Below are 26,659 nucleotides of genomic sequence, written 5' to 3'. Positions count from 1 at the left end.
CCCCTTTTTCTAAGGCACTAAGCTGCTAATAGCCTTTTAGCAGCTAATTCGCTAATCCCTTAAGCCTTTAATAGCAGCTAATAGCCGCTAAACTGCTAATAGCGCTAATCCGCTAATAGGGTTCCTTTGCAAGACGAAAAAACCGCTAGACGAAGAGACTCGCGAACGGATTCTTTTCGTCTTGCGAGGCACCACTGTAATATCAGGACCCTGGGCCCTGGCCTGGTCTCTTGGAGCAATAGACGCTGCAGTCTGGCTGGCTTCAGGAGCTGCTCGCTGCCGTGGCATCTGCCATTTTGCCTCACTGAAAGTCCCCATATGCATAGCTGTCAACGTTGCCCTTTTTTTAAGGGAAATTCCCTTATTCCAAATAGGATTCTTTGCAAGAAAAGGGAAAAGTTGACAGCTATGCATATGATGTGTCTTGTGCCGTTGAACTAATCACGCAACATTCATTCCCTACTAATAAATCTACAACACTTAAAATATAAATCCGGGAACATTAAATGAAATCCGGGGACATTCCGGGGACGGATTTTGCCCGGGGACAGATTTGTAAATCTGGGAACTGTCCCCGAGAAACGGGGATGTCTGGTAACCATAACATATAAGCTGCAACAAGCCAAGGCCTCACACCTTCCCTTCTGCCCACCTGACTAAGAAGAGGACTCTGGAAGCATTTAGTTTCAGTTTCCCTTAGATCATGGGTAAGCAACCTAAGGCCCGGGGGCCAGATGTGGCCCAATCACCTTCTCAATCTGGCCCACGGAGGGTCCAGGAATCAGCGTGTTTTTACATGAGTAGAATGTGTCCTTTTATTTAAAATGCATCTTTGGGTTATTTGTGGGGCATAGGAATTTGTTCATTCCCCCACCCAAAAAAAATATAGTCCGGCCCCCCACAAGGTCTGAGGGACAGTGGACCAGCCCCCTGCTGAAAATGTTTGCTGCCCCCTGCCTTAGACTCTGCTTGTTGTTTCATCCAAACTGGGAGTTTTGATTTGTAGTAACTGTGTTTAGCTTAAGTTGACCATAGTTTGTGATAAACCACGGTCCCCAGTGCAGATGAAATGACAAGCTGTGTTTAAGGGAAACAGAAAGTAAAAACTGCCAAAGTGCTCAAAGCCATGCAGGACTCAGGAGGCAAGGTGAAGACCATCAGTGACTATATGACACTTTAAGGGACGCGGGTGGTGCTGTGGGTTAAACCACGGAGCCTAGGGCTTGCCGATCAGAAGGTCGGCAGTTCGAATCCCTGTGATGGGGTGAGCTCCCGTTGCTCGGTCCCTGCTCCTGCCAACCTAGCAGTTCGAAAGCACATCAAAGTGCAAGTAGATAAATAGATACCTCTCCGTTGGGAAGTTAAATGGCGTTTCCGTGTGCTGCTCTGGTTCGCCAGAAGCGGCTTAGACATGCTGGCCACATGACCTGGAAGCTGTATGCTGGCTCCCTCGGCCAGTAAAGCGAGATGAGTGCTGCAACCCCAGAGTCATCCGCGACTGGACCTAACGGTCAGGGGCCCCTTTACCTTTACCACCACCATATACTTCACTTGAGCGGAGCGTACAACCATTTGCCCTACATTACGGAATTAGAGACGAGATGAGCGCCACAACCCCAGAGTCAGCCACAACTGGACCTAATGGTCAGGGGTCCCTTTACCTTTACCTATATGACACTTTATCACAGTGCATGGGTTCGAGCCCCACATTGGGCAAAAGATCCTTGCATTGCAGAGTGGTGGACTAGATGATCCTGGTGGCCCCTTCCAATTCTACTGTTTTTTGATTTTATTATTCCATTAGCCAAAAGGGTCAAGCTATTGTGGTAGCTGGTGGCAAAGTTCTGGCTGAGATGGAAGCAATTTCTAAACAACCTTTTTATTGAGCATCCAACCCATTTTGTTTGTACAAAATGTGTGGGGAGGTTGTGGTTGTTGCCAAATCCACATTAATTAGGCATACTGAAATTGTCAATATGTAATTGAATCCCACCCACAAAATAGTGACCATGTGGAAGATTTGATCATCATACTTTATTTGTATGCCACCATCCCATAATTAAACCATGCTCAAGGCAGCAAAAAAATTACATAATTACAGAAATATAATAAAATTTAAGTAGTCATGAACAATAAATGAAACCAATAAGTATACAATTAAATTAAACAGTCCTCACATAATTCACAATAAGATCTAACAATAAAGATTTAAAAACACAATACCAGTAAAATGAAAAGTTTGCATCTCCAAAAGTAAATCTTGACACACACGCCTGAAAAAAGCTTGTAAACAATACCCTGTCCCAATAGTTTCTAGGTTTCTTGAGCAGCCAGTCTTTCAGGACTCATGGCTAAGATTTCAAATGCCAGATTTCTCTACAATATACAATAGTATCTCGGGTTACATACGCTTCAGGTTACAGACGCTTCAGGTTACAGACTCCGCTAACCCAGAAATAGTACCTCGGGTTAAGAACTTTGCTTCAGGATGAGAACAAAAATCGTGCTCTGGCGGCACGGCAGCAGCAGGAGGCCCCATTAGCTAAAGTGGTGCTTCAGGTTAAGAACAGTTTCAGGTTAAGAACGGACTTCTGAAACGAATTAGTAAGTACCGTATTTTTCACTCTTTAAGACGCACCAGACCATAAGACACACCTATTTTTTGGAGGAGGAAAACAAGAAAAATAATATTCTGAATCTCAGAAGCCAGAACAACAAGAGGGATCGCTGCGCATTGAAAGTGAAATTGCTGTTCTGGCTTCTGGGATAGCTGCGCAGCCTACATTCGCTCCATAAGACGCACACACATTTCCCTTTACTTTTTAGGAGGGAAAAAGTGAGTCTTACAGAGCAAAAAATGTGGTACTTAACCCGAGGTACCACTGTACAATTGTCTGGGAGAAAAGATTCTAATGCAGCCATCTCTTCCAGAAATAATGATGATGATACATACTACAAAGAACATATTGTTGTACTAAGCATGACATTAACACATCAGCAAGGTGAGGAACATCTTGGTTCCATCCATTGACCAGACGACTGTTGGAATCCTGGAAGCCAAGACCCAAGTTTGGGGCAAGTAGTCTTTGGTCAGAGAACCCCAGCAGAGATTTAACATCACAAAACATGCAGCAAAGGAAAGCGTGAAGATATACTGTAGGCTGTAAACCTTTTAAAAATGTGCCATTGCAGAGAGTCCCAAAATGTCCCCCTTTAAAAGCTCCCTCCAAGCTATCCCACTTCCCTAGTGTGGAGCTAGACCATACATTTGGTAAGTCATAAAACGGTTTACTTACAAAACACTTTAAAGGTCTGATTCATGTGCTTTTCCATACAGCATCAGATAAGATGCACAGGCAGTCAAAATGTTCCTTAGTTACAAAAGGTAAAAGTTTCTAAACTACTGGTGTAGAAAAACACTACTTTCAGACTCTGTTCTGCTCTGAAACAAAGGAGGCTGGTTAAAGCCATGCAGCTGGCTGGAGCAACCAGATTAGAGCTCCTTACATATTGAAATCCACATGGAGCAAGAACCTTACAAGGACCAAGAACTGTAACAAGATGCCTTCTTTCTCCTTTTTAGAAAGAACTCTGTTGTAATTGTCAGTTGTCCTGTGGATGTGGACAAAGGAAAGGACCGTGAGTTTGGCCAGTCATCACCAAGCATAGGCACATGGTGAAGGTGTTAGGAAAATTCAGTTTCTTTGGATTCTGCACCTCTCACTTGCCCACAATCTTGAAATTTTAATGTACAGTTTTCAATATTGTGTAAACTGCTCCAAGAGGTTTGGATGAAGTAGAATATGAATCAAAGAAATAAAATGGCACACGTATAAAAGAAGCTGCAATTTGGGGTGATAGTATTGCAGTCAACTGACTTTACGCAAGAGTAGACCCACTGAAATAAATGACCATGATTTACTTCTCTCCATTAAATTAAAGGGTGTACTCTTAAGTGAAAATTATTTGAATTGTTTTGCTGCAATGGCTACTCCACTGGAAATGGCTACAATACAGGTTTGGTATTAGGATAGGAAGCCACTTGAATATTCTGTCTGAAGGACCACAGAAAAGTATGCAGATCTGGACATTTAACTCTTCAGACATTCCAGCCTCTATTGCAATCCTTCTTCTGTTTCTCTCTTAAGGCCTGGTCTACACAAACAACAGATAAAATGCCAAACCCTTTTCTGGGCTGCAGCACTTCATGGTAGAGAGAACATGTTTAAAATTTTCACACTACACACACACACAGAGCAAAAGCATTACACATAGAAAAGTAACGGGGAAAGGCTAAGTTTGAAGCCTTCTCCCTGACTTCAAGTTTTCTTTGTGTAGTGATGGTTTACCTGTAGCCTGAGGTGGTCCAGTTCAGAACCAGCTCTCTTGTTAGGGTATACCAACACTAGGGACAGGGCGAGATTGGTTTGGTTCACATATTAAAGCAGAAGTATGTAATTTGCACTTCGCAAACCAATACAGAAACGGAAACACAGACAACATTTTTCCACCTTCGCCACATCAAGCAGTTGGTCCCTTACCTTTCCCGCCCCGACCTGGCCACAGTGATCCATGTGACGGTCATCTCCAGGCTTGACTACTGTAATTCGCTCTACGCGGGGCTGCCCTTGAAGCTGTCCCAGAAACTCCAGCGGGTGCAGAATGCTGCAGCGAGGCTCCTCACGGGGTCTCTGCCATGGGAGCATATTCACCCAGTGCTTTTCAAGCTGCACTGGCTCCCGGTGGAGTACAGGGTCAGATTTAAGGTGCTGCTTTTGACCTTTAAAGCCCTTCACGGCCTAGGACCCTCGTACCTACGGGACCGCCTCTCCCGGTATGCCCCACGGAGAGCCTCAAGGTCCATAAATAACAACACCCTAGTGGTCCCAGGCCCTAAGGAAGTTAGATTGGCTTCAACCAGAGCCAGGGCCTTTTCAACTCTGGCTCCGGCCTGGTGGAACGCTCTGCCTCATGAGACCAGGGCCCTGCAGTATCTGATTTCTTTCCGCAGGGCCTGTAAGACAGAGTTGTTCCGCCTGGCCTTTGGCTTGGAGCCAATTTGACTCCCTCCCTCCCTCTCTTTCTTTTTTCTTTTCCTTCTCCTCCTGCGATGAGGTTACATTTTAATATTTTAATGTTCCATTATTTTAATGTTGTATTTTACTTTTGTTTTTAAGTTGTAATCATTCATCTTGTTTTTATTATTGCTTGTAAGCTGCTCTGAGCCCGGCCTTGGCTGGGGAGGGCGGGGTATAAATAAAAATTATTATTATTATTATTATTATCCTCCAAAATCCACACTTTGTTGAATTCTGCAATACAGATCTCCCAACCTCAAAAAATGGGTACCAAAATAAAAAGAGCCTGTTAGGGAAAGGTCACACAAAGAATGCACATATTAGTTAAAATAATGTATAAAAAAGGATTATATAATGGGAAATGTCTTGCAAAAATGCATGTATTGTGCAAAATGAATGCAAAAATGCATATACTAAACATAATTGTGTACACTACAGAAATGCATATATTAGGATTTCCTTTTTCTTTTCAAATTGCAACCTGATGTGCTGATCGAGAGAACGGCACCAAAGGCTGAAAAAATAAGAAAATAAAACTGACAGATTTGTCCATCTCAACTTAATACACTTTAGGCAAGATCAGTTGTACTGAGACCACTGGAATCTGGCCTCTGGAAAGCAGCTTGAGACCCCCTTTGCACCTTCCTCCCACCCCCCATTCTGCTGGCCTGCTGCTTTCTAATGCAGGGTGTGTCCCATTATCCCCTGGGAGATGCTCCAAATTGGACCAGTTCCGGTTTGTTCAATGCCTCTGTGTGTGTGTGTGTGTGTGTGTGTGTTTTAGCAAGGCCAAAACCCTTTTCATCTGCCCATATGTTGCTCTTCCTTCGCCTCCAGAGGGTGTGGGGGGACAGGGCTTGGCAATTATGCTTCAGAATATTTCTACCTTTTGTTTGAGAGTTGCAGCCAGGCAGGCATTTGTGTCAACTGAAAATACAGATGTCTGCCCACCATTCCTTCCTTAAAAAGCAGTCCCTTATCCCAGAGCATCAGCTGATCAGCTAATGTCGTCTTGTTACCTCTCGGGCAACACAGTTTTGAAACAAGGCCGTTTCTGTCTCTCTTGAACAGGAATATTCCTTCTCCCCAATTCTCGACTTAAAAAACAAAACAAAAAACCACGCTGGAAAGAAACCACCATCTGCTGTTCTGTTTTTGTTTTTCCTCTCGCCCACACTCGCTTTTCTTCTTCCTCCTCTTCTTCAATGGAGCCTCTTTCCCCCCCTTTTTTCTTTTTTAAAGGATACAGCCAACCCTTGCCCTAAAATGCTGTTGTTCTTTGGCTGATTCTAAAAAAGATAGGCAGCCTCGAGCAGATCTCAGATGCTGGTGGGAAGGAACTTGGGTGACTGCATGACGTTCCATTTCCCGTTCACGCCAGAATGACAATAGTGGCTGGATCTTAACTTTGTTTGGAAAAGCTCCATGCATTGTAGTAATCAGCTGCCTGCGCTTCTGCAGAAAGTCTGACTGAGATGGGTGCAAGGCCAATTCAGAAAAATGTGTCACCCACGCTGCTAAGGGCTGATTCACACGACCTCGGAAGCACATGGGGCAAAGCTACGTGGGCTCTGTTGCTTGGGTGCATGTGTCCTGCGGTAGGAAGAGGTAATTGCTGGCTCAGGGGCTCAGTCTGAAGCCCCAGGCTTCTTATTTGGCCCCCACAATAACTCCCTACTCAGTTATACGCCTCCTCCCCTTTCACTGCCCTCTGCTCATTTTGTAAACAACTGCTTGCTTACTTATGTTTCAGAAAACTTTCTTGTTATGTAACGGTCCGAGTCTTCATTGCAATACTGAAAACACAGCATATGGGTTAACGCTATAATTATATTCCTCATTCCAACAAATAATAAAAATAATATCTGCCAGTTTAGATCTAACTACAGTGGTGCCTCGCAAGACGAAAAGAATCCGTTCCGTGAGTCTCTTCGTCTAGCGGTTTTTCGTCTTGCGAAGCAAGCCCATTAGCGGATTAGCGCTATTAGCGGTTTAGCGGCTATTAAAGGCTTAAGGGATTAGCGGATTAGCTGCTAAAAGGCTATTAGCAGCTTAGTGCCTTAGAAAAAAGGGGTGGGGAGCGGGAAAAAACCCCCAGGAATCGCAAGACATTTTCGTCTTGCGAAGCAAGCCCATAGGAAATTCGTTTTGCGAATTTTTGACCACATGCTCTCTGAGCCCTTTGCAAGGTCGCTGTTTGGAAAACTCTCCCTCTGTCCCCCCCCCCCCCTTGCAGCTGATACATGATTTTGCTCTGGTTGGCAAGCTCAGAACCAACTCCAAGATTACATTAGCAGCTCTCCCCCTCAGATAACTGGGCATGATCATTTGTGCACCAAAGGGTGTGAAATAAAACATGCAGTCATTCATCCAGGGAATCCTACAGCCTGCTTCCAAAACACATCTGCCGTAGAACATTCCCAAAATACTTATGCATAAAGTCAGCATAGCATTGCCAATACCGTACAGGGATCATACACCACATCTGATTGTATAAATGTTTCTGCCTATGGGTATCCAAGTATCACGGGCACGGAACTTTGAAAAAGCTTTATGAGATTGAGGCTAATGATATTTGTCTGGACTTTATTCCAGACCTATCTCCATTCATGTTCCAGATCCTACCTCCTAGATCTCTTTCCCATTTCCCCCTTGCATAGAATTGCTCCATCTGCTGCCCTGATTCAGCAGTAAATAATATATTTTTTCAGTTTACTTTGACTTTTTTTGCATCTTAGACTGCAATCTTATACACACTCATTTGGGAGTAGCTGCCTTTGAACGCAGTGGGGCTTCCTTCTAAAAAGAAATGCATAGGTCTGTACCGTTTATGTTTCACATTTAGATCTTAGCCCTGCATATTTTGATTTCTTTACTGTACCATATCTCATTTCTCACCACACTGGTCTTGTAGGATATTTCTGTTCCATTTTACATGATAGGAACGTAGTCTGACATGTGTTGAAGATGGCCTCCCAGGTAATCCACGGCCAGGTTAACCGTTGAACCCAGCTCAGTTCCAGAATTGTGACACCGTGTGGGTGCCAAATTCCTTGTTTTGGTGCCCCCCCCCAGCCTTGCAACAAACATAGTTTGGGCTTGAGGGCATGTTGCCATAGCAACTGCCCCCTTTAGGCCTACAGTGCTGATAAGGGCCTTTGCAGGAGTCTCACAGGGTGTGCAGTCTGAATGCTTACTTCCTGCTTTCAGCAAAGAGATATTGTGTGTGCGTACATGGGGAGGCAGGGAGTGTGTGCCTGCCGTTGCCACAAAAGGCATCCCACAACATGAGGCCCACTTCAGAATACTGCAAGAGAATGAATAACAGTATGACTCCATCCCACCATTCTTAATCAGGAGTTCCAAGGAAGGCCTTCCAACCATTATTTCAGGTCTACTAGATCCTCCTTTAGGGCGAGAACATGGGAACTTCAATCCAGTGGCGTAGCGTGGGGGGGTGCAGGGGGGGCCGGCCGCACCGGGCTCAACATCTGGGGGTTAGGGGGCGCAAATCCACGGGTTGTTGTTGTTTCGTCGTTCAGTCGTGTCCGACTCTTCGTGACCCCCTGGACCAGAGCACGCCAGGCACTCCTGTCTTCCACTGCCACCCGCAGTTTGGTCAGATTCATGTTTGTAGCTTTGAGAACACTGTCTAACCATCTCGTCCTCTGTCGTCCCCTTCTCCTTGTGCCCTCCATCTTTCCCAACATCAGGGTCTTTTCCAGGGAGTCTTCTCTTCTCATGAGGTGGCCAAAGTATTGGAGCCTCAGCTTCACGATCTGTCCTTCCAGTGAGCACTCAGGGCTGATTTCCTTAAGAATGGATGCGTTTGATCTTCTTGCAGTCCATGGGACTCTCAAGAGTCTCCTCCAGCACCATAATTCAAAAGCATCAATTCTTCGGCGATCAGCCTTCTTTATGGTCCAGCTCTCACTTCCATACATCACTACTGGGAAAAATCCACGGGTTAGGGGGCGCAAATCCACGGGTTAGGGGGTGCAAATTACTTGCCTTGCCCCGGGTGCTGACAACCCACGCTACGCCACTGCTTCAATCTGTTTCTCTCACAAGAGGCCTTCTAGAAAGGATCTAGCAGTGCTTAACCCAGGCTGCCAGTTCATAGGGTCATTTTTGCAAGCCTATCAAGGGCTGGACACTTCATCTGAGATTTACTGGCTGATTATCATTCCTGAATCAAAGCCAAGAACTTGGCTTGTCCAAGTTATCTCCACAAGTTGAAAAGGGAATCTATTCTGCCAACCCACCCGGAGCCCGCCCAGGTGCCTGCAGGTGCTGCCTGCCTCTGGCATCCACTTCACGTGGTGGCAAGGCAGAAAGGCTCTTTAAGCTAAAAATCTGGCATGCTCACCCAGAATGCCTTGCTCCTCCTCCCAGCCCCAATTCTATCAGTTCAGGAAATAAGTGACAGCACCATTCCGTGTCTGCGGTTGATGAACCACAGGAAGTTGGTTTAGACAGGAAACATAAGTCTTTGTGATGCAGGGAGACTTTGCATAAATGAAATTACCTTTTAGCACCACAGCGACTTCGTTAGTAAAGCTAAGGTGCCTCTAAGCGTGGCCAGGTGTGAGGAGATGGCAGCCACCGGGTGTGCATGACAGAGCTAGCCAGAATGCACTTCAGATGTGCATTAAAAGTATGGCATTTCTTTGTTGGAGAAGGAAACCACAAAATTCAGATGACTGCAAATGTCAAGGGATGGCTGTGTTTTGGTTTGCATATTGTTTCAGAAGGTGTGTATTTGATAGGTTTGGCTTTAAATTTCTCCTCCATCCTTACCTGATAGGAAGAGGCTTCCTTCGTTCCTTCTGGGTTGAGGTCAGCTGCTGCTCAGGATGGGATGAATGTGGCCTTTGGAGGGTCATGAGTACAGGGGGCCAGGCAGGCTTTTGTTTCTGATTGTCCCAAGTGTCTGTCCAGGACCAGATGGCCCCTTTTGAAGGCTCCTTTTCTGTTCTCATTGCCAACAGGTCATATTTGGTTTCTCGTGCCTGCCAGGTTCCAACCAGGACTCCTGGAGATGTTTAGTCAGAGCCAGCCTGCAGCTGAAAATCTAGAGGAAGAAGAAATACTTAACATTTCTCCAGCAGTACAGTGTGTTTCACTTACGTTGTCTCAGGAATCCTTTCAACAGTTGTGTCACTTACGTTGTCTCAGGAATCCTTTCAACAGTTGTGTACAATAGGCCACAATCAGCCTATTTACAAGTAGCAAACTTAATTCTCCGACTGCCAGAATGGCAACATCCACAAACTACAAGAGGGGAAATCTCATGTTTTGGGGGAGACCCTGCAAGGACTGAGCATGCTCACTGGCTGCACAAAGTGCTGAGTGACTTGACGGTGGAAAGGAGGGTTGAGAAATACTTGGCACTGCAGTGTTTTGGTCCCAGTTGTCATTCTGTGTGTGTGTGTTTCAGAGAGAGAGAGAGGATCTACCTCTTAAGCATTATACTACAACATGGGGTAAGTAAGTCTTACCATGCTCAGTAGAATTGGAAGCACATTATACTAAGGGTGTCTCCAGACTGTCAGTATTTTATGGGAGTGATTCGGTTGAATGCCAGAACTTTAGGTTTATGCATCAACATGCTCTTTTTAAAAAATAAATGAATAAATCCACTTTAAATAAGCAAACGAAAACCTGGGCTTCTTGCAGTCTGGAAAGTGATGAGACAGTGCATTGAAAAATGTGGGATGAATGAATAGCTAATGAGAAAATGTATAATCCAGATGAAAAACTCATTGTAGTGTAACTGCTCTGCAAACAAATCAAAGCAAATTCTCAATAAAGACTGCATATAAACTCAGCCCTGCGTAGGCTTTGTGAAAGCAAATCAGGATGAATGCTCCACAGAGAGGTCATATGGAGGGTCCCTAAGGACAATTCCTTCAAAGGGCGTCAACATTGCAACTCTCTGGCTCCATCTTTTGGCCAAACATAACCCCCCCGCAAATGTTGGGCCTGTGGCCCCAAAGATTATGTGGTGAGGTGACATAAGAACTCACTGCTGTGGGGGCAGGGCATCACACATCAATGCAAAATTGCAGAAACAAAAGTACTAGTGTTCTGATATGTTTGAATCTCCATTAATTCATTAAATATTTGTAATAAAATGAAACAAAATGTAGCACTTGGCTGCAGGAATTCCACCCTCAGTTTCTGTCAGCGGGGGAGCTGCCACAAAATGTTGCAGTGGGGCCTGCCCTCCCCTGCTCCCTTCTCCCAATTAACCTCCGTCTCCAGGGTCCACCCCCATGACATTAGCAGGGACCACCCCTAGGTTTCATTCAGGTTTTGGCCCTGAAATCTCATGCGCTGGGATGCTTCTGAACTAGGATGCTTCTGACCAACAGTGGAGGTAAAACCAACCAAGTTGCTGGCCGTCTAGTATTACTCTTCATCAGGGAAAGCGTAGCCCCCCAACCCTGTTATCCACAACCCACAGTCTTTGGTACCATGAGTGACAAGTGCCTTATTGGAGCCATTGAGGGTATCTAACTGGCTTGTGCCACCCCTGGCAAATTCCTCTGCAGGCCTAGGAAGCAAATCCCTTGGGTAGGGCCAAGGGGCTGAGTCACCAGTGGCTGCTACTGCGCCCGGCACAGCTGCTTGGGCCTCTCCTCCCCATCCCCTCTAAATTCACAGCGCAGGACAGTTGTGGGTTGGGAACAGGATAGTGGAGTACTAGAAATGATTAAGACCAGATGGCATGCATGCCAGAGCTGCAAAGGAAGGAGTGTGCCTCTTATTTCCCCCTTCAAAGTTTATTCTTCGACTAAGTTAGCCTTGATGGTTTGGAATTGGCGTAATTTCTTAAAAAGTAATGGGCATAGTCCCTGGGCATCCGCTAGGTGGGGATTTGGGCCCTGCAACCCATTTGATGTTGAGACCCCGCAATGCACAGCCGTGGCTCCTCCGTTACCGGCATGGGGAGAACTAAGAAAGGTTTCCATAGCTGGCAGCTGCAGAGGCCGGAGGGGCTTTGTTGAGAGCAATTTGGAGGAATGCAATGTGGGCCCTTTGCCTTCTCGTGGTTGCTCTCGTCACTTCTGATTTCTTCCCCGCTAGAACAAAAGTGACTTTGTTGAGACTCCCGTCCTCCTTGCATTTCCAAGGAGTCAGAGAGCGAGTGAGTCAGAGTCTGCGGGCTTTTCAGTCTGGCAGGTAGCCTGCCTTTTCTGAGTAGAGCTGGCCCCGTTATGAATCAGTTCTGGGTGTGTGTATAGATGGTACCCTGGACTGGGCGGAAGCAGGAATGGTAGGAAGGAATAAATGTGCGCACGTTCATTGTCTAAAGGGCAAGTTTGTGAATGGTGCAAGAAAATGTATGGGGATGTGCATGAATGGGAACAGGAATAAATGGTGTGTTTATTTTTTTTCTGTGCCACCTTTCGTACCTAATAACAAGGAGATGTGTAAAACCCAGGAGCAATCCATTGACAAAAATCAGACTAAAATGGCAGACACTAAGTCAATGGCAGGTAGTTAAAAGAAACCAGGTGGTATAAACAACCAGCAAAGGCATCAGAGAACAAATGTGTTTTCAGCAAGGACCAAAATTAAGGTAGGTGCTTCTCTCAGTTCGCAGGGGAGGTGGTTCCACAGAAAGGGCGCCACCACTGAAAAGGCCCTTCCTCTGGGCACCACTAGGCGAATCTCTGCAGGTTGTGGTATGACCAGAAAGGCCCTGTCTGACTGTCTTAATGCAGGGGGCAAGCTGATATTCAGAATGGTATTCCTTCAGCCAAGCTGATCCCAAGTTATTTAGGGTTTCATAGGTCAAAAGCAACCCATTAAATCTGGCTTGGTGGCATATTGGCAGCTGCTAAGTGCTACGGACCTGCTCCTTTGCGGGGAGCAAAACCCTCTCTAGGGTAACCAAATATCCCATTTCCCAGACCCAGGAACCACCTAGCCTCTAGACTTCTATGTTGTTGGCTCTCACTCAGTGGTGAACTCAATGGGGCGTGTGTGTGCGCGCGTGCGTGAGAGAGAGAGAGACTTATGTATGTCTGTATTCATTAGTGTGTGATTGGGACAAGATTATAGTCTGTATGATGGCACTGTGGGGATGAGTGTTTGTGTGTGACTGGCTCATGTTCTCTCGTACGAAGAGAACATTAGAGCAGGCTGCTAGAAAGCGGGTTGAAAGAATTTTCAGATGGGCATATTCTCCTCCGCCCCAGTTGAACAAGTTCCAAGCTTTGAAGAACTGTGTTTGTTAAACCCATTATAACATGACGCAACTTTTCATTTTATTTAATTTTCCTGTGTAACCCGAGACCTTTCTTTACCCGTCCTCTCTGTAGTTGCATTAAAGCACTCTCCTGGGGATGGAAACCAGCACTGGCAGCAAACCCGTATTATCTGCTGGTGTACACTCACAGCCTTCTCCACTTAGATCAGCAAATTCTCATCTTCCTCTAGATTACCAATGGGGAGGCCGAGACACAATGCCTCCAGAGGCAATGTTTGCAGAAAGCTGAACTGTGGAACTGCCTGCCACAAGGAAATAGTCATGGTGAAATATTTAGCAGTTTCCCCCAAAGGATTGATTAGATATCCACAGAAAATGAAGTCGGCGATTACCAAACCATTATACCAAACTCATAACAGGACTGGGTGAAACCCGTCTCTTAATATGAGGGATAGATTAAGGTGAGGCATTGACAGGGACAGACTGTTCTCTGCCTGTGGGTTTCTGGCATCCCTTGAAAGCATCGCATACACTCATCTCCTTTGTTGGCATATTCCATTTGGCAATTCTCATACACGTTGTTCAAGAGTTTTCCTTTTCCTCCTTTCCCTTTCCATACAGGGCAAGGGAGATGGGTCAGGGGGAAAGCCTGAATTAGAAATGCCATGTGAATAGTTCATTCAATTAAAAAGGCAATGTGATGTTTTGATCTCTTAATGGGTGGTGGTGGGAAGAATACTAGATAGTAGTTGATTTTTTATTTTATTTTTTTAATGCCCAGAAACAAGAACTATGCATGAGACATTTGGGGCTGGAGCCACTAAGGAGCCCATAACCCACTTATTCTTTGGGTTTCTGCATTAACAACATTTTTGAGTCTAGAGCAGTGACTCATGAAGAGATGCAACGGAGACCCTCCCCTGAAAGTGGGCAGTTCTACTGAAAAGTGAATCATTTGGAGATGTAACAGGCAGCCTTCTCTGCAGATGGCATTTTGGGCTCACAGGAGACTTGAACGATGTTCATTCATTCGTTCACCAGTTCATCCATAGCATGCTAGCAGCTTTCTTGTAGCAAACAGGTTCCACCTTGACCACTGTTGACAACGAACCACAGGCAAAAAGGGCTGAAAGCCACATGTCTTGGTTGATACCGTATTTTTTGCTCTATAAGACTCACTTTTTCCCTCCTAAAAAGTAAGGGGAAATGTGTGTGCGTCTTATGGAGCGAATGCAGGCTGCACAGCTATCCCAGAAGCCAGAACAGCAAGAGGGATTGCTGCTTTCACTGCGCAGTGGTCCCTCTTGCTGTTCTGGCTTCTGAGATTCAGAATATTTTTTTCTTGTTTTCCTCCTCCAAAAACTAGGTACGTCTTATGGTCTGGTGCATCTTATAGAGCGAAAAATACGGTAATTAAAATCTCCTTCTGGACTGGAGTGATAGCTCTGCCCAGGAGGCAATGCAGGAAATGCTTATTTCCCAAAATGCTTATTTCCCAGCTACCTTGCAGTGCTTTGACAGCATCCTACCTCCTCACAGTGGAACCCAAATTGAAGTTCCTGTGGTTTCAAATCCAGGTCTTCTTGCCTGAAGGGCAGAGTGGGGGGTGCTGCAGCCTTTAGCTCTTTGTGGCTTTATTATACCCAGAAGCTGCTCCTAGTATCAGTTTTCAGTGTGAAGCTCTGGAACAGGGCTGTTCTGGTAGCTGAGGGCACCACAACCCATTCATGATTGTATTGGAGTGAGTCATGTTTGGTTTTATTTTTAGAGATTTCTTAAATTTCCTGCAAATGAACACTTCCTTGGCTTGGTAGAGGAGATACTGCAGGCACATTGTACTGCTTTTATAGTCCAAAAGTGGCACACATGCTTTCAAAAAAGCTATAAATAAATGTCCTAATTTCCTCCTTGTATGAAGGAGACGTGGTGGCCCTTCTCTTTTTCCTTACTCTCTTGGATTTCTTACTGCAGTACAGGGAAATACTATTGAGCATGCCTGAGTCTTTTACCAAAAAGTGAGCAGCGTTATAAACTCCTAGACTGGCTGGTAAAGGGTTGGAGAGGCAAGGACCTCGAATGAGGCAAGGACCTGGAAGGGCTCAGCCCTCCTGGCTTTAAAATGTAACTCCCCTGGCTACCAGCCTGTGCCTATGGCAAGGGCAGTGGCGTAGCGTGTGTTGTCAGCACCCGGGGCAAGGCAAGTAATTTGCGCCCCCTAACCCGGGGCAAGGCAAGTAATTTGCGCCCCCCGCTGCACTGTCCCTCCCTCAAGATAGTCCCTCGCTCTCTCTCCGCACTGCACCGCACGCCTGGCACCCTCCCCTTCACAGGACGGTTCGGATTGGATTTGCACAGCCAGCACTGCAGTGAGAGAGAGTGAGTGAGCCAGGTAGGGGCAGAGAGCTGCGAGTGCGAGCACCCCCCCCCAGATGTTGCGCCCGGTGCGGCCGGCCCCCCTGCACCCCCCACGCTACGCCACTGGGCAAGGGGGAGTCATGCTTCATCTAGATGTTATAAAGGATGGAGATAAGCGAGAGCTAAAAGACATAGAAAAATCACTGTCTTTCTGTATAGGGTTGCTGAGTACTGTACCTTGGTCTTCATCTGGTGTGTTACACCAGAGAGGGAAGCAGAAAGAAAAGGATAAAGACAGGGAGACAGAGAGGAGGAGAGGAAGACACATGTAGGCTAAAGGATATAAAAGCATGATTTATTTATTTTTGCTGCATTCCTGTTCACAGGAGCGGGTAACCTTTTGGGCACAAGTGTAGGGGTGCCATATTTCAAAAAGTAAAAACCAGGACATCCCGAAAGTTGTTGAGTTCCTTTCCTTTCAAAAACGCCAAAAAAAACACCTGTGATTTTTTTATTGACTTGTCTAAGATCCAGGACAAAGCGCCACATTTCGAAAAATCGCCCCAGATGTCAATTCCACCTTTGAAATCCAGATGTATGACAGCCCTACACAAGGGAAACCTTTGCAGCCTTGGCTAACCTTCTGAGGGCCACTAGTGGGTGTGGCCACCTCTCATGCACATTCTCACATGCACGCCCAGGCAGTACACAGATGGCCGCACAGAACACACAGAGTGGGGTTACTAGCCCCTCTCCATTAATCAGAGGGTTGATTTAGTGATCAAGCAGAGAGGGTAATGTGCGCTCACCTCAGCACTGTGTCTACTTTTGGGGTAATCTTTTCTTCTTTTCTTCCTTCCTTCCTTTCTTTCTTCCTTTCTTTCTTTCTTTCTTTCTTTCTTTCTTTCTTTCTTTCTTTCTTTCTTTCTTGACAGATTGACTGAACTGGAGTTAGTTAGCTATCCCTTGCTATAAAGTCTAACCTGAGAGAAAGTCTCATTGAACTCAAGGTCACCTCCTTCTGAGTAGGCAAGCTTAAGATTGCATTGTAAATGTGGATCCATGTTGCACCTTTGAAATTAAAGGGGGGCTGTTTCTTGAAAAGGTTAAAGGCCATTGGTTCAGTTCAGTAATTTTATTCCTGGGTTTGGGATGTTTTTGATTAAAATACTGGACACTAGACAAGTCAGTAGATTATTGTGCTGTCCAGACCAGACCAGACCAGTTTGCCAACCTGACCCATCATCCACAAGTCAGCACATTGCTGAATGTAACCAATATGCTCCTTGAGAATCCCATGTCTTGCCTACACTTTCTCTTGAAAGAGGAAGTCCTTCCATGCTTCCCAGAATGTATTCCATGGAAGCAGTCCAAGAACTCCATCCACACCACCTGTCTCTCTGCTCCTCTCCTTAGAGCTCCATGAACCTCCCTCCTGACAAGGCTCGTCTCCTCCGACAATATGACAACGAGAAGAAATGGGACCTCATTTGCGACCAGGTAAGGTGGGGCTGGGGATGTGGGTGGCGCTGTGGTCTAAACCACAGAGCCTAGGGCTTGCCGACCAGAAGGTCAGCGGTTCGAATCCCTGCGACGGGGTGAGCTCCCGTTGCTTAGTCCCAGCTCCTGCCAACCTAGCAGTTCAAAAACACATCAAAGTGCAAGTAGATAAATAGGTACCGCTCTGGTGGGAAGGTAAACAGCATTTCTGTGCGCTGTTCTGGTTCACCAGAGGCAGCTTAGTCATGCTGGCCACGTGACCCAGAAGCTGTATGCCGGCTCCCTCAGCCAATAAAGCGAGATAAGCGCCGCAGCCCCACAGAGTCGGTCACGACTAGACCTAATGGTCAGGGGTCCCTTTACCTTTAAGGTGGGGCTGCCCTGTGGTTGTTGCTGATGGGGTGAGATTCCACTCTGTCATTAAAGCTACAAATCATATCATGGCAGAGGCTGATGACTCAGACAGGGTCACTGCCAGAAACAACTTCATCTCCCCTTGAGCTGCAGTTCCTTGACTCCCTTTAAAAGAGCAGGCCAGATCCCCTTATCATAATGCATTTTTCCTACTCGACTGCTTAATTCTTTGTTGTTATGAAAATGGTATCCCTGTTCCCCGCATGATTAACGGGAAAACGTAAACATCTGACCTCCATGTGGGCCTGTTACAGGCCATAACGTTATTTTAGCTATTTATATACTGCACAATTACCAAAGTTTCTAAGCAATGGAAAAGCTCTTTCATTTGATTTCAAGGTTGCTTCCATGTCGGGCATTTACTGTGGAGCATAAATGTTTTGCTCATGTACTTTTCACGGGGCATCTGCACAGCACCATGACCAAAACATTCGGCTCCTGTGCATTCTGCCACCTACCTCCTGAGCTCGGAAAAGTCTACAGTCCCTTAGCTAAGTGTATAGACACACCCAGCTACCCATAATACACTGTGATACGATTCCTCCCTGTCTAATCAAGAAACCCACAAAATTTAGGTTGAGGAGAAGAGAGTGGGATGAAATTGTCCCTCCATTTATTTTCAGTCATCCCCTATTCCTGTACATTTAACATCAGCTTGATCTGAAGATATTAGCAAGTGATAATCCTTATCCCTACGTTATAAGCAACTTGGAGGTCCTTGCAGATCAAGGTGCTGATAATGGAGTGGTCCATGTCATTCTTTCCTAGTGCAGCTGTTTGTGCCTCTGCAACAGTAGCAGCCAGCATGGGTATCTCTCTTTGTGTTGTCGTCCTCTTAAGTCCTCTCAGGTCCCAGCCAGCATAGCCAGCGGTCAGGACTGATGGAGGGCATTAGGTTAGGTGCCCCTGCTCTTTAAGGGAGGCCTAACAGATATGTGGGTTCATCATCCAGGTTACAGCGATGCATTTGTAGTAATAAACCAAGAGCCTATGTTCCATAAATCACCTTGGACAGTGACTGGGGACTCATGGAATAACGTTTTTCTCCGCCTGTGGGTTCCCAGATGAAGATGTTGCTTTAGACTGGTCCAAAACCATGAGAGGGAGATCATAGGTTCTTACAGCCCAGTTCTGTGTATGCTTATTTAGAAGTTAAGTAAATTCCTTTGAGTGCAGTGGGGCTTGCCTAAGGTTGCAATCCTAAGGGGAAAGGTGCAGATTTTGCTAGCATTTGAGCGGGACAGAAGGCCACAGAAGAGAATGTATATGGGTGGAGCATAGTGGAAATGGCTTCCTTTCAATAATATTTATTCTCGTTGCCCCATAAAAAGGACCCCTAACCATTAGGTCCAGTCGTGACCGACTCTGGGGTTGCGGCGCTTATCTCGCTTTATTGGCCAAGGGAGCCGGCGTACAGCTTCCGGGTCATGTGGCCAGCAGGACTAAGCCGCTTCTGGCGAACTAGACCAGCATACGGAAACGCCGTTTACCTTCCTGCCGGAGCAGTATCTATTTATCTACTTGCACTTTGACGTGCTTTCGAACTGCTAGGTTGGCAGGAGCAGGGACCTGAGCAACGGGAGCTCACCCCGTCGCAGGGATTCGAACCGCCGACCTTCTGATCGGCAAGCCCTAGGCTCTGTGGTTTAACCCACAGCGCCACCTGCGTCCCATGTCATTGCCCCATACAGAACAACAAAATTGAAGGGGGGAAAATCTACATAAGACATTGAAACCAGTAAGCCTGCTTATTAGATGTACAGGCATAAAGGAGCATCTGGAATTCAGATTACCCAGGAAAAGCAAGCCACCAGACAGCGTTGTCATTGGTGCAAGTCAGGGCAACCCTGAGGCTTGCTATGTTAACAAATAAATAGTGGGGACCTTTCCCCTGTGGTGACCTAGGCCAAGCTTGGCTCTGTGCTTTTGAAGACCTAACAATAATTATTCCTGCCTTCTGCTTCTTTTTTTTTCCTTCCTCTTCACCGCCCATCCTTGACCTGGAACAGGAACGATTTCAGGTGAAGAACCCACCCCACACATACATTCAGAAACTGAAGAGCTTCCTTGACCCAGGAGTCACCCGGAAGGTAAGATGCTCAGAATATTTAATGTATGCAAGTTCCATTCACAGATTACTTAAAATGGTTTACAGAACTGGAAACATCAAACAAAGCATTGGCCATGCAATATGACAGTGATGCCCTCCAGGGCAGCCCACTCAGGGCATGTTGCCATAAGAGGAACAACCTCCCTTCTCCTCCCCAGCCCACGGCTCTGGGGATTCTCCAAACACACACCCCTGAGCCAAAATGGAGGGGGAAGTGCCAGCAGGACTCCATGTGCTGTCTCCCACTAGCACAGCTCCTTGGTTGGCGCCAAGGCCTCTGCTCTCCCTTTGTTAATACCACTGCCAGACTAGGGCGAGGCGGTCCTTCAATTTGAGGATTTCTTCAAATAGAGGCCTTAAAACAGAACACAAAGCTATCCTAGGCCAAGATATCACTTGGCCTGGCAGCGCCCTTTCCACTGAGACAAGTTTCTCATCCTGAAAAGCAAACTCTGAGGCTAGGCTTTATAGCAGAGGTGGAGAACCTGTGGCCCTGCAGGTGTTATTGGACTCAAACTTCCATCAGCCACAGCCAGCATGGTCATTGGTCAGGGGTGATGGGAATTGTAGTCTGGTACAACTGGAAGGTGCCAAGATGGCTACTCCTGGTCTGTGCCATGGTAAGGAATCTCACAGGCCCTCCAGTTCTTGCAGAAGTAGTATTATTTGTATAAAGAACAAGGGGTATAGGAGAATATAAGCAGGGACTGGAATTAAACACAAAGAAGGAGGTACGAAAATAACGGGTGCATTTAACCTGATGGTTTATCCTGCCCTCGTATGCAGGCTTGATTGTAGATGAGGAAGGTAAATTGCTTGTATCCTGCCAGTAAAGTGTGGTCTTTATGCTTGTAGAAGTTCCGTCGGAGGGTGCAGGAATCCACCAAAGTGCTGAGGGAGCTGGAGATCTCTCTAAGGACCAACCACATTGGGTAAGTCATTGGTGGACCCTGTCTGGGTCTGAGATATTGCTGCTCAGCCTTCTTTAGCCTCGGTGCACACAGTGTTCTGAGGAATGCTCAAGGCTTCTCCTGCCTTAAGGCAGTCACCAGATCCTGCCAACATTACATGGATGTGTGTCTTTGCTTGTTGGCTGTTTATTGACCTAGAGGCATTTCCGAAATGCGAGCAACAAGATCCATGTTGGAGGCGAACTAAGCAGTGAGAACTAGAGGCTTCAATCGACACACAAGTTATGTGGGGCATGAGCCAGCTATTTTTAAACCCCTTGAGATCCAATGGCAATGTTTAGCACATGCCCAAATTTCTCCCACTGAAGTCAATGGGATTTTAAAGCGTTTAAAGGACCCTCGTACCTATGGGACCGCCTCTCCTGGTATGCCCCACAGAGGAACTTACGGTCCTCAAATAAAAACATCTTGAAGGTCCCAGGCCACAGAGAGGTTAGGCTGGCTTCAACTAGAGCCAGGGCTTTTTCGGCTGCGGCTCCAACCTGGTGGAACGCTCTGTCACAAGAGGCAAGGGCCCTGCAGGACTTGACATCTTTCCGCAGGGCCTGCAAGACAGAGCTGTTCCACCAGGCCTTTGGTCAGGGTGCAGCCTGACTCCCTCCTTTGGCAATCTTTACAAAACTTTAGCTTATGGTAGCCATCAATTTTGATTTTAATTAATTTTATAATGTTTTATAATGTTGCACTATTTTAGTGTTGTTAGCCGCCCTGAGCCCGGCTTTGGCTGGGGAGGGCGGGATATAAATAAAATTTATTATTATTTTTTATTATTATTAATTTTGAGTGGATCATGCATGCTGTGTGTAGCCGGGGGCAGGAGATTTACTGTGTGTGCAAACGGGTCAATAAAGTGGCGCAGTTTTCCAACTTGACTTGGTTTTCTCTCTGTTTTCAGTGTGTGTGTGTGTGTGTGTGTGTGTGTGAATAAGCACCTTCTTCTTAATTTGGTTAAATAATGATGATGGTTTCTCTAATACAAGAAGCTGTATAGGTTTTGGCTAATACGTGGATTCCCAGGTAAAATGCAGGAAGAGGTGTGGAGTTTCAGCATCTTCTCAACATCAGTTAATTTCTGGAATTTACCCAAGGTGGGGTGATATGGATTAGATAGCTTTAAAATGGGCATTAGGCAGATCCATAGAGGTTGAATCTTTTGGTGGCTACTAGTCATGATAGTTATATGGAACTCCCCAGATCGGTGGTAGCAGGAGATATGCCACTCAATACCAGTAGCAGGTTGGGAACATTGGACAAAAAACCCTCTTTTGTAAAATTCCCGGAAGTGCATAAGCTAAGTAAGCTACAGCTTAGGGCCCCAGGTTCTAAAGGGCCTCCAAAGACATTTTTTAGAAAAAACTAGATTTCAGGTTTTACCTAAGTGGTTAAAAGGTTAATAGGCTTCTTGCTATGTATATGTTTTAATTGGTGTGTTAGCTTTTCGTTGCATCCTAACCTATGTATTGGTATATATGCAAATATGAACCTTTATCATTTCTGCTTTCAATGTGCTTTCTGTTGTGTTCTTTGTCTTCTGTTACCAAACCTTTTTAAAAAAAAGGTAAATGGGAGGAAGTTAAGAAAGAGGTGGGGACATCTTTTGGTGATGCTATGGGGCCTCTTAAACTTGAGATAGCTTAGGGTTCAGCATGTCTGCTGGTTGGCTGCTGTAGGAAGTCGGATGCTTCACTCACTGGCCTTCTGACCTGATCCGTTTGGGCTCTTAATGTCCAACTGTCCTAGGAATCAGTCCAACGAAGCAGAAAATGGTCCACCTGGGTGATGGTCCATTTGACAGGCAGGCCAAGAGAAGCAATAAAAGAAAAAAGGAGGGTGGGTTAGATGAGGACGCTCTTCTTCAACGCTTCCCCTCGGCCTGCTGATAATGCTCTAGCCTGCCTGAGAGGCCCCTATCCTCCCAAAAGTTCCCATGCCTTCTGTTGTGAGCTAGGAAATGCGCCGCTATCGCCACCTGTCCTGGCTCCAGCTGGAAGGGAAACGCCGGCAAGAGCAGGAAGCCGAACTGTTCCTGTCCTTAGTTTCTGGTCACTGCCGGCCGGGCGGGACTTCCTCAGGGTGGCTGGAGCTGACACGGGGAGGGGTTGCTTAGTCAGCAAGACTGGTCTAGGCAATGAAAGAGTGGCAGTTTGGGTGTGAGAGTCAATAACAAAGAAGGGGGGGACTGCTAAATGCTGGGGATGAGAGATTGTGAGTGAGAGCGAAATATTTTGAGGTGTCGTTAGGGTTTTCCATGAAATGGGGATGGTGGCGTCTGTGGATTCATGGTGGAGTATCATACAACTGTAGTGCCAAAAGAGGCCTTTAAAAGGTTATCTGTTCCAAAGCCTTGCTCCCAGACATTAAAAAAGGCACCTATCCAGCACAAGGTCACAGGCTCTATTATCTTCTAGATTTTAGCAGGCAGTTGACGGAGAGCAAAGGGGGTCAAAGTCTACTGACGCGGAGGAACAAGGAACGTAAAGTGCACCCGAATATGTGGCTAGGTCACTTGTTCTGCAAAAGTGCAACTCTGCCTCCCCCAACATACTGCAAAAGTCATTTGCTAATATTATCTGAAAATTAAACCTTTCCATGTAGCCCATAATATTAGCAACTGATATTTACCGTATTTTTTGCCCTATAGGACGCACTTTTCCCCCTCCAAAAATGAAGGGGAAATGTGTGTGCGTCCTATGGGGCGAATGCAGGCTTTCGCTATTGTTGGAGTGATTATAAGAACCCCTCTTTCACACCTGCAAAAGGTTTTGGGCAGACATTCTACCTTGTTTCTAATCAGCCCATGTCCCATGACTTCCTGCTGAAACCCTGCAGTTCTTTTATACCTCAAATTGTTGGTTTATTTTTGTTGTGCTTTTGTTGCGCTATAGCACAAGGGTGCCCCTCCAGACAGAAATAATACGATACCATTGGGGAAGTACCACAGAACAACTAATAAAGCAGGATGATGTCTGGAAGGCCCAATATAAACTCAGCCCCAATGCGCCATTATTGTATCAATGCCAGCTCAGACACTCTTAGTATAGCAGGAGCAGGGATATTAGCCTTAGGCAAGCAACTATCTCTACTCCCTGTGCATCATGCTAGGGTGCTAAGGTTAGGAGCCTCTAATGCAGCGTGTGTGTAATACTGGTCTACCTTTTAAAGGTAAAGGACCCCTGACCGTTAGGTCCAGTCGCGGACGACTCTGGGGTTGCGGCGCTCACCTCGCTTTACAGGCCGAGGGAGCTGGCATTTGTCTACAGACAGTTTTTCCGGGCCATGTGGCCAGCATGACTAAGCCACTTTCTGGTGAAACCAGAGCAGCGCACGGAAACGCCGTTTACCTTCCCGCCGGAGTGGTACCTATTTATGTACTTGCACTTTGACGTGCTTTCGAACTGCTAGGTTGGCAGGAGCTGGGACCAAGCAATGGGAGCTCACCCCGTCGCAGGAATTCGAACTGCCAACCTCCTGATCGGCAAGCTCTAGGCTCTGTGGTTTAGACCACAGTGCCACCCGTGTCCCGGTCTACCTTTTAGGACTGTTTTAAAGATTAATGTGGTAGAGTGTGTGGATCACTTTGCACGATTAAATAAAGCACCATGTATACCTAATCTATTATAATTACTACTAAAACCACAAAGGGTTTGTTGTGGAAATTACTAAGAAAAACACTGACTGGAACTAAAAGTATGAAATTGTTTATAAGAGTCATAAGGAATAAATTACAGTGCCTCCTGCAGTAAGAAAGGAATGCATCTTTTGTTAAAAGTAGATAGTATGTGTAAAACTCGTTTTGCTTTATAACAGTGCAAGCATACATGGGGGTTCTTTTTGGGACTGTTCCTGATACTCAGCTATTGAAGAGGAACAGAATAAACAAGCCAGTTTATATTCCACATGCAAAATTGCAGAAAGCAGTGAGCAGTGCTGGCTGCACATTACAACAGAATTTTGCACTTACTTTAAAACAAAGAAGGAGCCGGTCCCTAAGCCTGCAAAAAAAGGCTTGAGAGTTTGTGGGAAATGTCCAATCAAACTGGCGACAGGAATGATGGTCCCAGTGCTGGAGCAGCTGCGGAGGATTGACAGCCGTCATGACATCCAGCTTCAGTGCCATGCCTATCTGTTTGTCCCTCCCCTTGAAGTGGAATAAATTATGCAAAATGAGCATATGTTTTGCATACCGCAACTTGATTTGCATAATCTGCACAGCTGCTGGCTTCAGCTTTTCAAGGAGCAGCATGTGAGCTAACTTGGTACACAACATTGAGGGGTGTTGTTGTTTTAAGCACACGGCTATGACAAGAATATGGTCTGAAAAGCAGGCTGGGTTTGGAGACAGCATTGCACTTTTTGATGGAAGAGCCTTTTTTTAGGAATGTGTGGTTGGGACAGGGGAGGGACAACAGGGAGGAGAGCAGGCGCTCAGAGCGTGATCCTTGGGGTGAGAATAGGAATGTTGCAAAGCGCACAAGGGAGTCCCTGTGTTCATCTTTGAAATGCCGGGGGGGGGGGGGGATGTTCTTGCATGCAAACAGCCCTAATCTGCTACAAACAGTCTGCCTGCCCTTGAGAAAAGTCCCTCTGTTTTTCAGGAACTTACTTTTTCTTTCCCGTAACCAGCGCAGCCTTGCCTATTCAACTGAGTAATCCTTCTGGAGGGAGGGAGGCAGTTCCAGAAGCGCAACCCAGTATGGGCATATTCTAGAGCAGTAGTGACATATGTAAACATCAGAGAGTCATGGGTCACTTGCTTGAGGCATCTGGAGCTGTGTTTTCCCTGCAGGCAGCCATGGCGTGGTGCCTCTTTTGCTCCTGTTTCTCGCCATGTAACACAGAGGAGACTGGATTGTGTGGGTTCAACAGTACATTCAACACTACTCCTGTTTAGCCATTTGGTCCTTGCTAAGCCTGCGATTAAGGGACATGGGTGGCGCTGTGGATTAAACCACAGAGCCTAGGACTTGCCGATCAGAAGGTCGGCGGTTCAAATCCCCACGACGGGGTGAGGTCCCGTTGCTCGGTCCCTGCTCCTGCCAACCTAGCAGTTTGAAAGCATGTCAAAGTGCAAGTAGATAAATAGGTACCGCTCTGGCGGGAAGGTAAACGGCGTTTCCGTGTGCTGCTCTGGTTCGCCAGAAGCGGCTTAGTCATGCTGGCCACATGACCTGGAAGCTGTACGCTGGCTCCCTTGGCCAATGATGATGAGCGCCGCAACCCCAGAGTCTGGACTGGACCTAATGGTCAGGGGTCCCTTTACCTTTACCTTTTAAGCCTGTGATTCTCTCTCTCTCTCTCTCTCTCTCTCTCTCTCTCTCACACACACACACACACACACACATGTGTACATGTGTCTTCACTCTCAGATGCAGTCAGGGACATGCAGACAGATTTGTCCGAGCATATGCACATGTGAAACTTCCTTATCTTGTTTGACATTTGGTCCATCTACTGCAGCTTTATCTACAGGCAATAGGAATCCAGAACTTAGGGAGATAGGTCTTTCCTGAGAGATTTTCAACTTTTTGATCGTCACCCTGCAAAACGTGTTCTCTCCCATGGACATACGGCCAGAGAATACAGGCATGCCTGCTCATAAGCACATAAAAGCATGCGCACCAACTCAGTTTCCTTTTATGCATACGCCCACGATCTCCTTTCCTGTCCTAGAGCGTGGCTCGGATTGGATTTGCCTTGGGCAGCTTTTGCTCCCACCTCTGTGCCCTTTAACCTCCAGCAAATGTGTTGAGGGCCCTAAAATAGCAGCCACTGGAGTCAGACAGGAAACACACAGGGGTGGAGGCTGGAGTTCAGACAGGCAGGAAATGGGCGGGAGTGTTGCTCCCCTGTCCCACAGAGAAAGAGAGAGAGAAAGAGAGGGAATGAACATATGCATAGTTCCAGTATCCAGATGATTGATGGACGAAATCACATTCAACCACGGCTACTTCTGGAAATAACATACACTGAACAACCAGCCTCCAAATGCACCCTCCTTCATATTCCAGAG

General features: G+C 46.3%; 1 protein-coding gene across 22 annotated transcripts in view; it reads left to right on the top strand.

The window, feature by feature from the left end:
• The window catches only part of FMNL3 (formin like 3), a 106,077-nt gene that overhangs the window by 31,320 nt on the left and 48,098 nt on the right, over nucleotides 1-26,659 (top strand). For all 22 annotated transcript variants that reach the window (XR_014507993.1, XR_014507994.1, XR_014507995.1 and 19 more), the window contains exons 2-4: nucleotides 17,071-17,154; nucleotides 19,578-19,658; nucleotides 20,534-20,610. Coding sequence is in view for 12 of the 22 variants with exons in the window: in XM_083427368.1 (XP_083283494.1) it covers nucleotides 17,071-17,154; nucleotides 19,578-19,658; nucleotides 20,534-20,610 (242 nt within the window). In the remaining 10 variants the exon portion in view is untranslated. The remainder of the gene's footprint in view (nucleotides 1-17,070; nucleotides 17,155-19,577; nucleotides 19,659-20,533; nucleotides 20,611-26,659) is intronic.

This window comes from Podarcis tiliguerta (assembly GCF_965153285.1).
Source record: "Podarcis tiliguerta genome assembly, chromosome: 2".
In the NCBI taxonomy this organism is placed as follows: domain Eukaryota; kingdom Metazoa; phylum Chordata; class Lepidosauria; order Squamata; family Lacertidae; genus Podarcis; species Podarcis tiliguerta.
The sequence above is the reverse complement of the archived record's forward strand: the minus strand, read 5'-3'. Positions and strand labels throughout refer to the sequence as shown.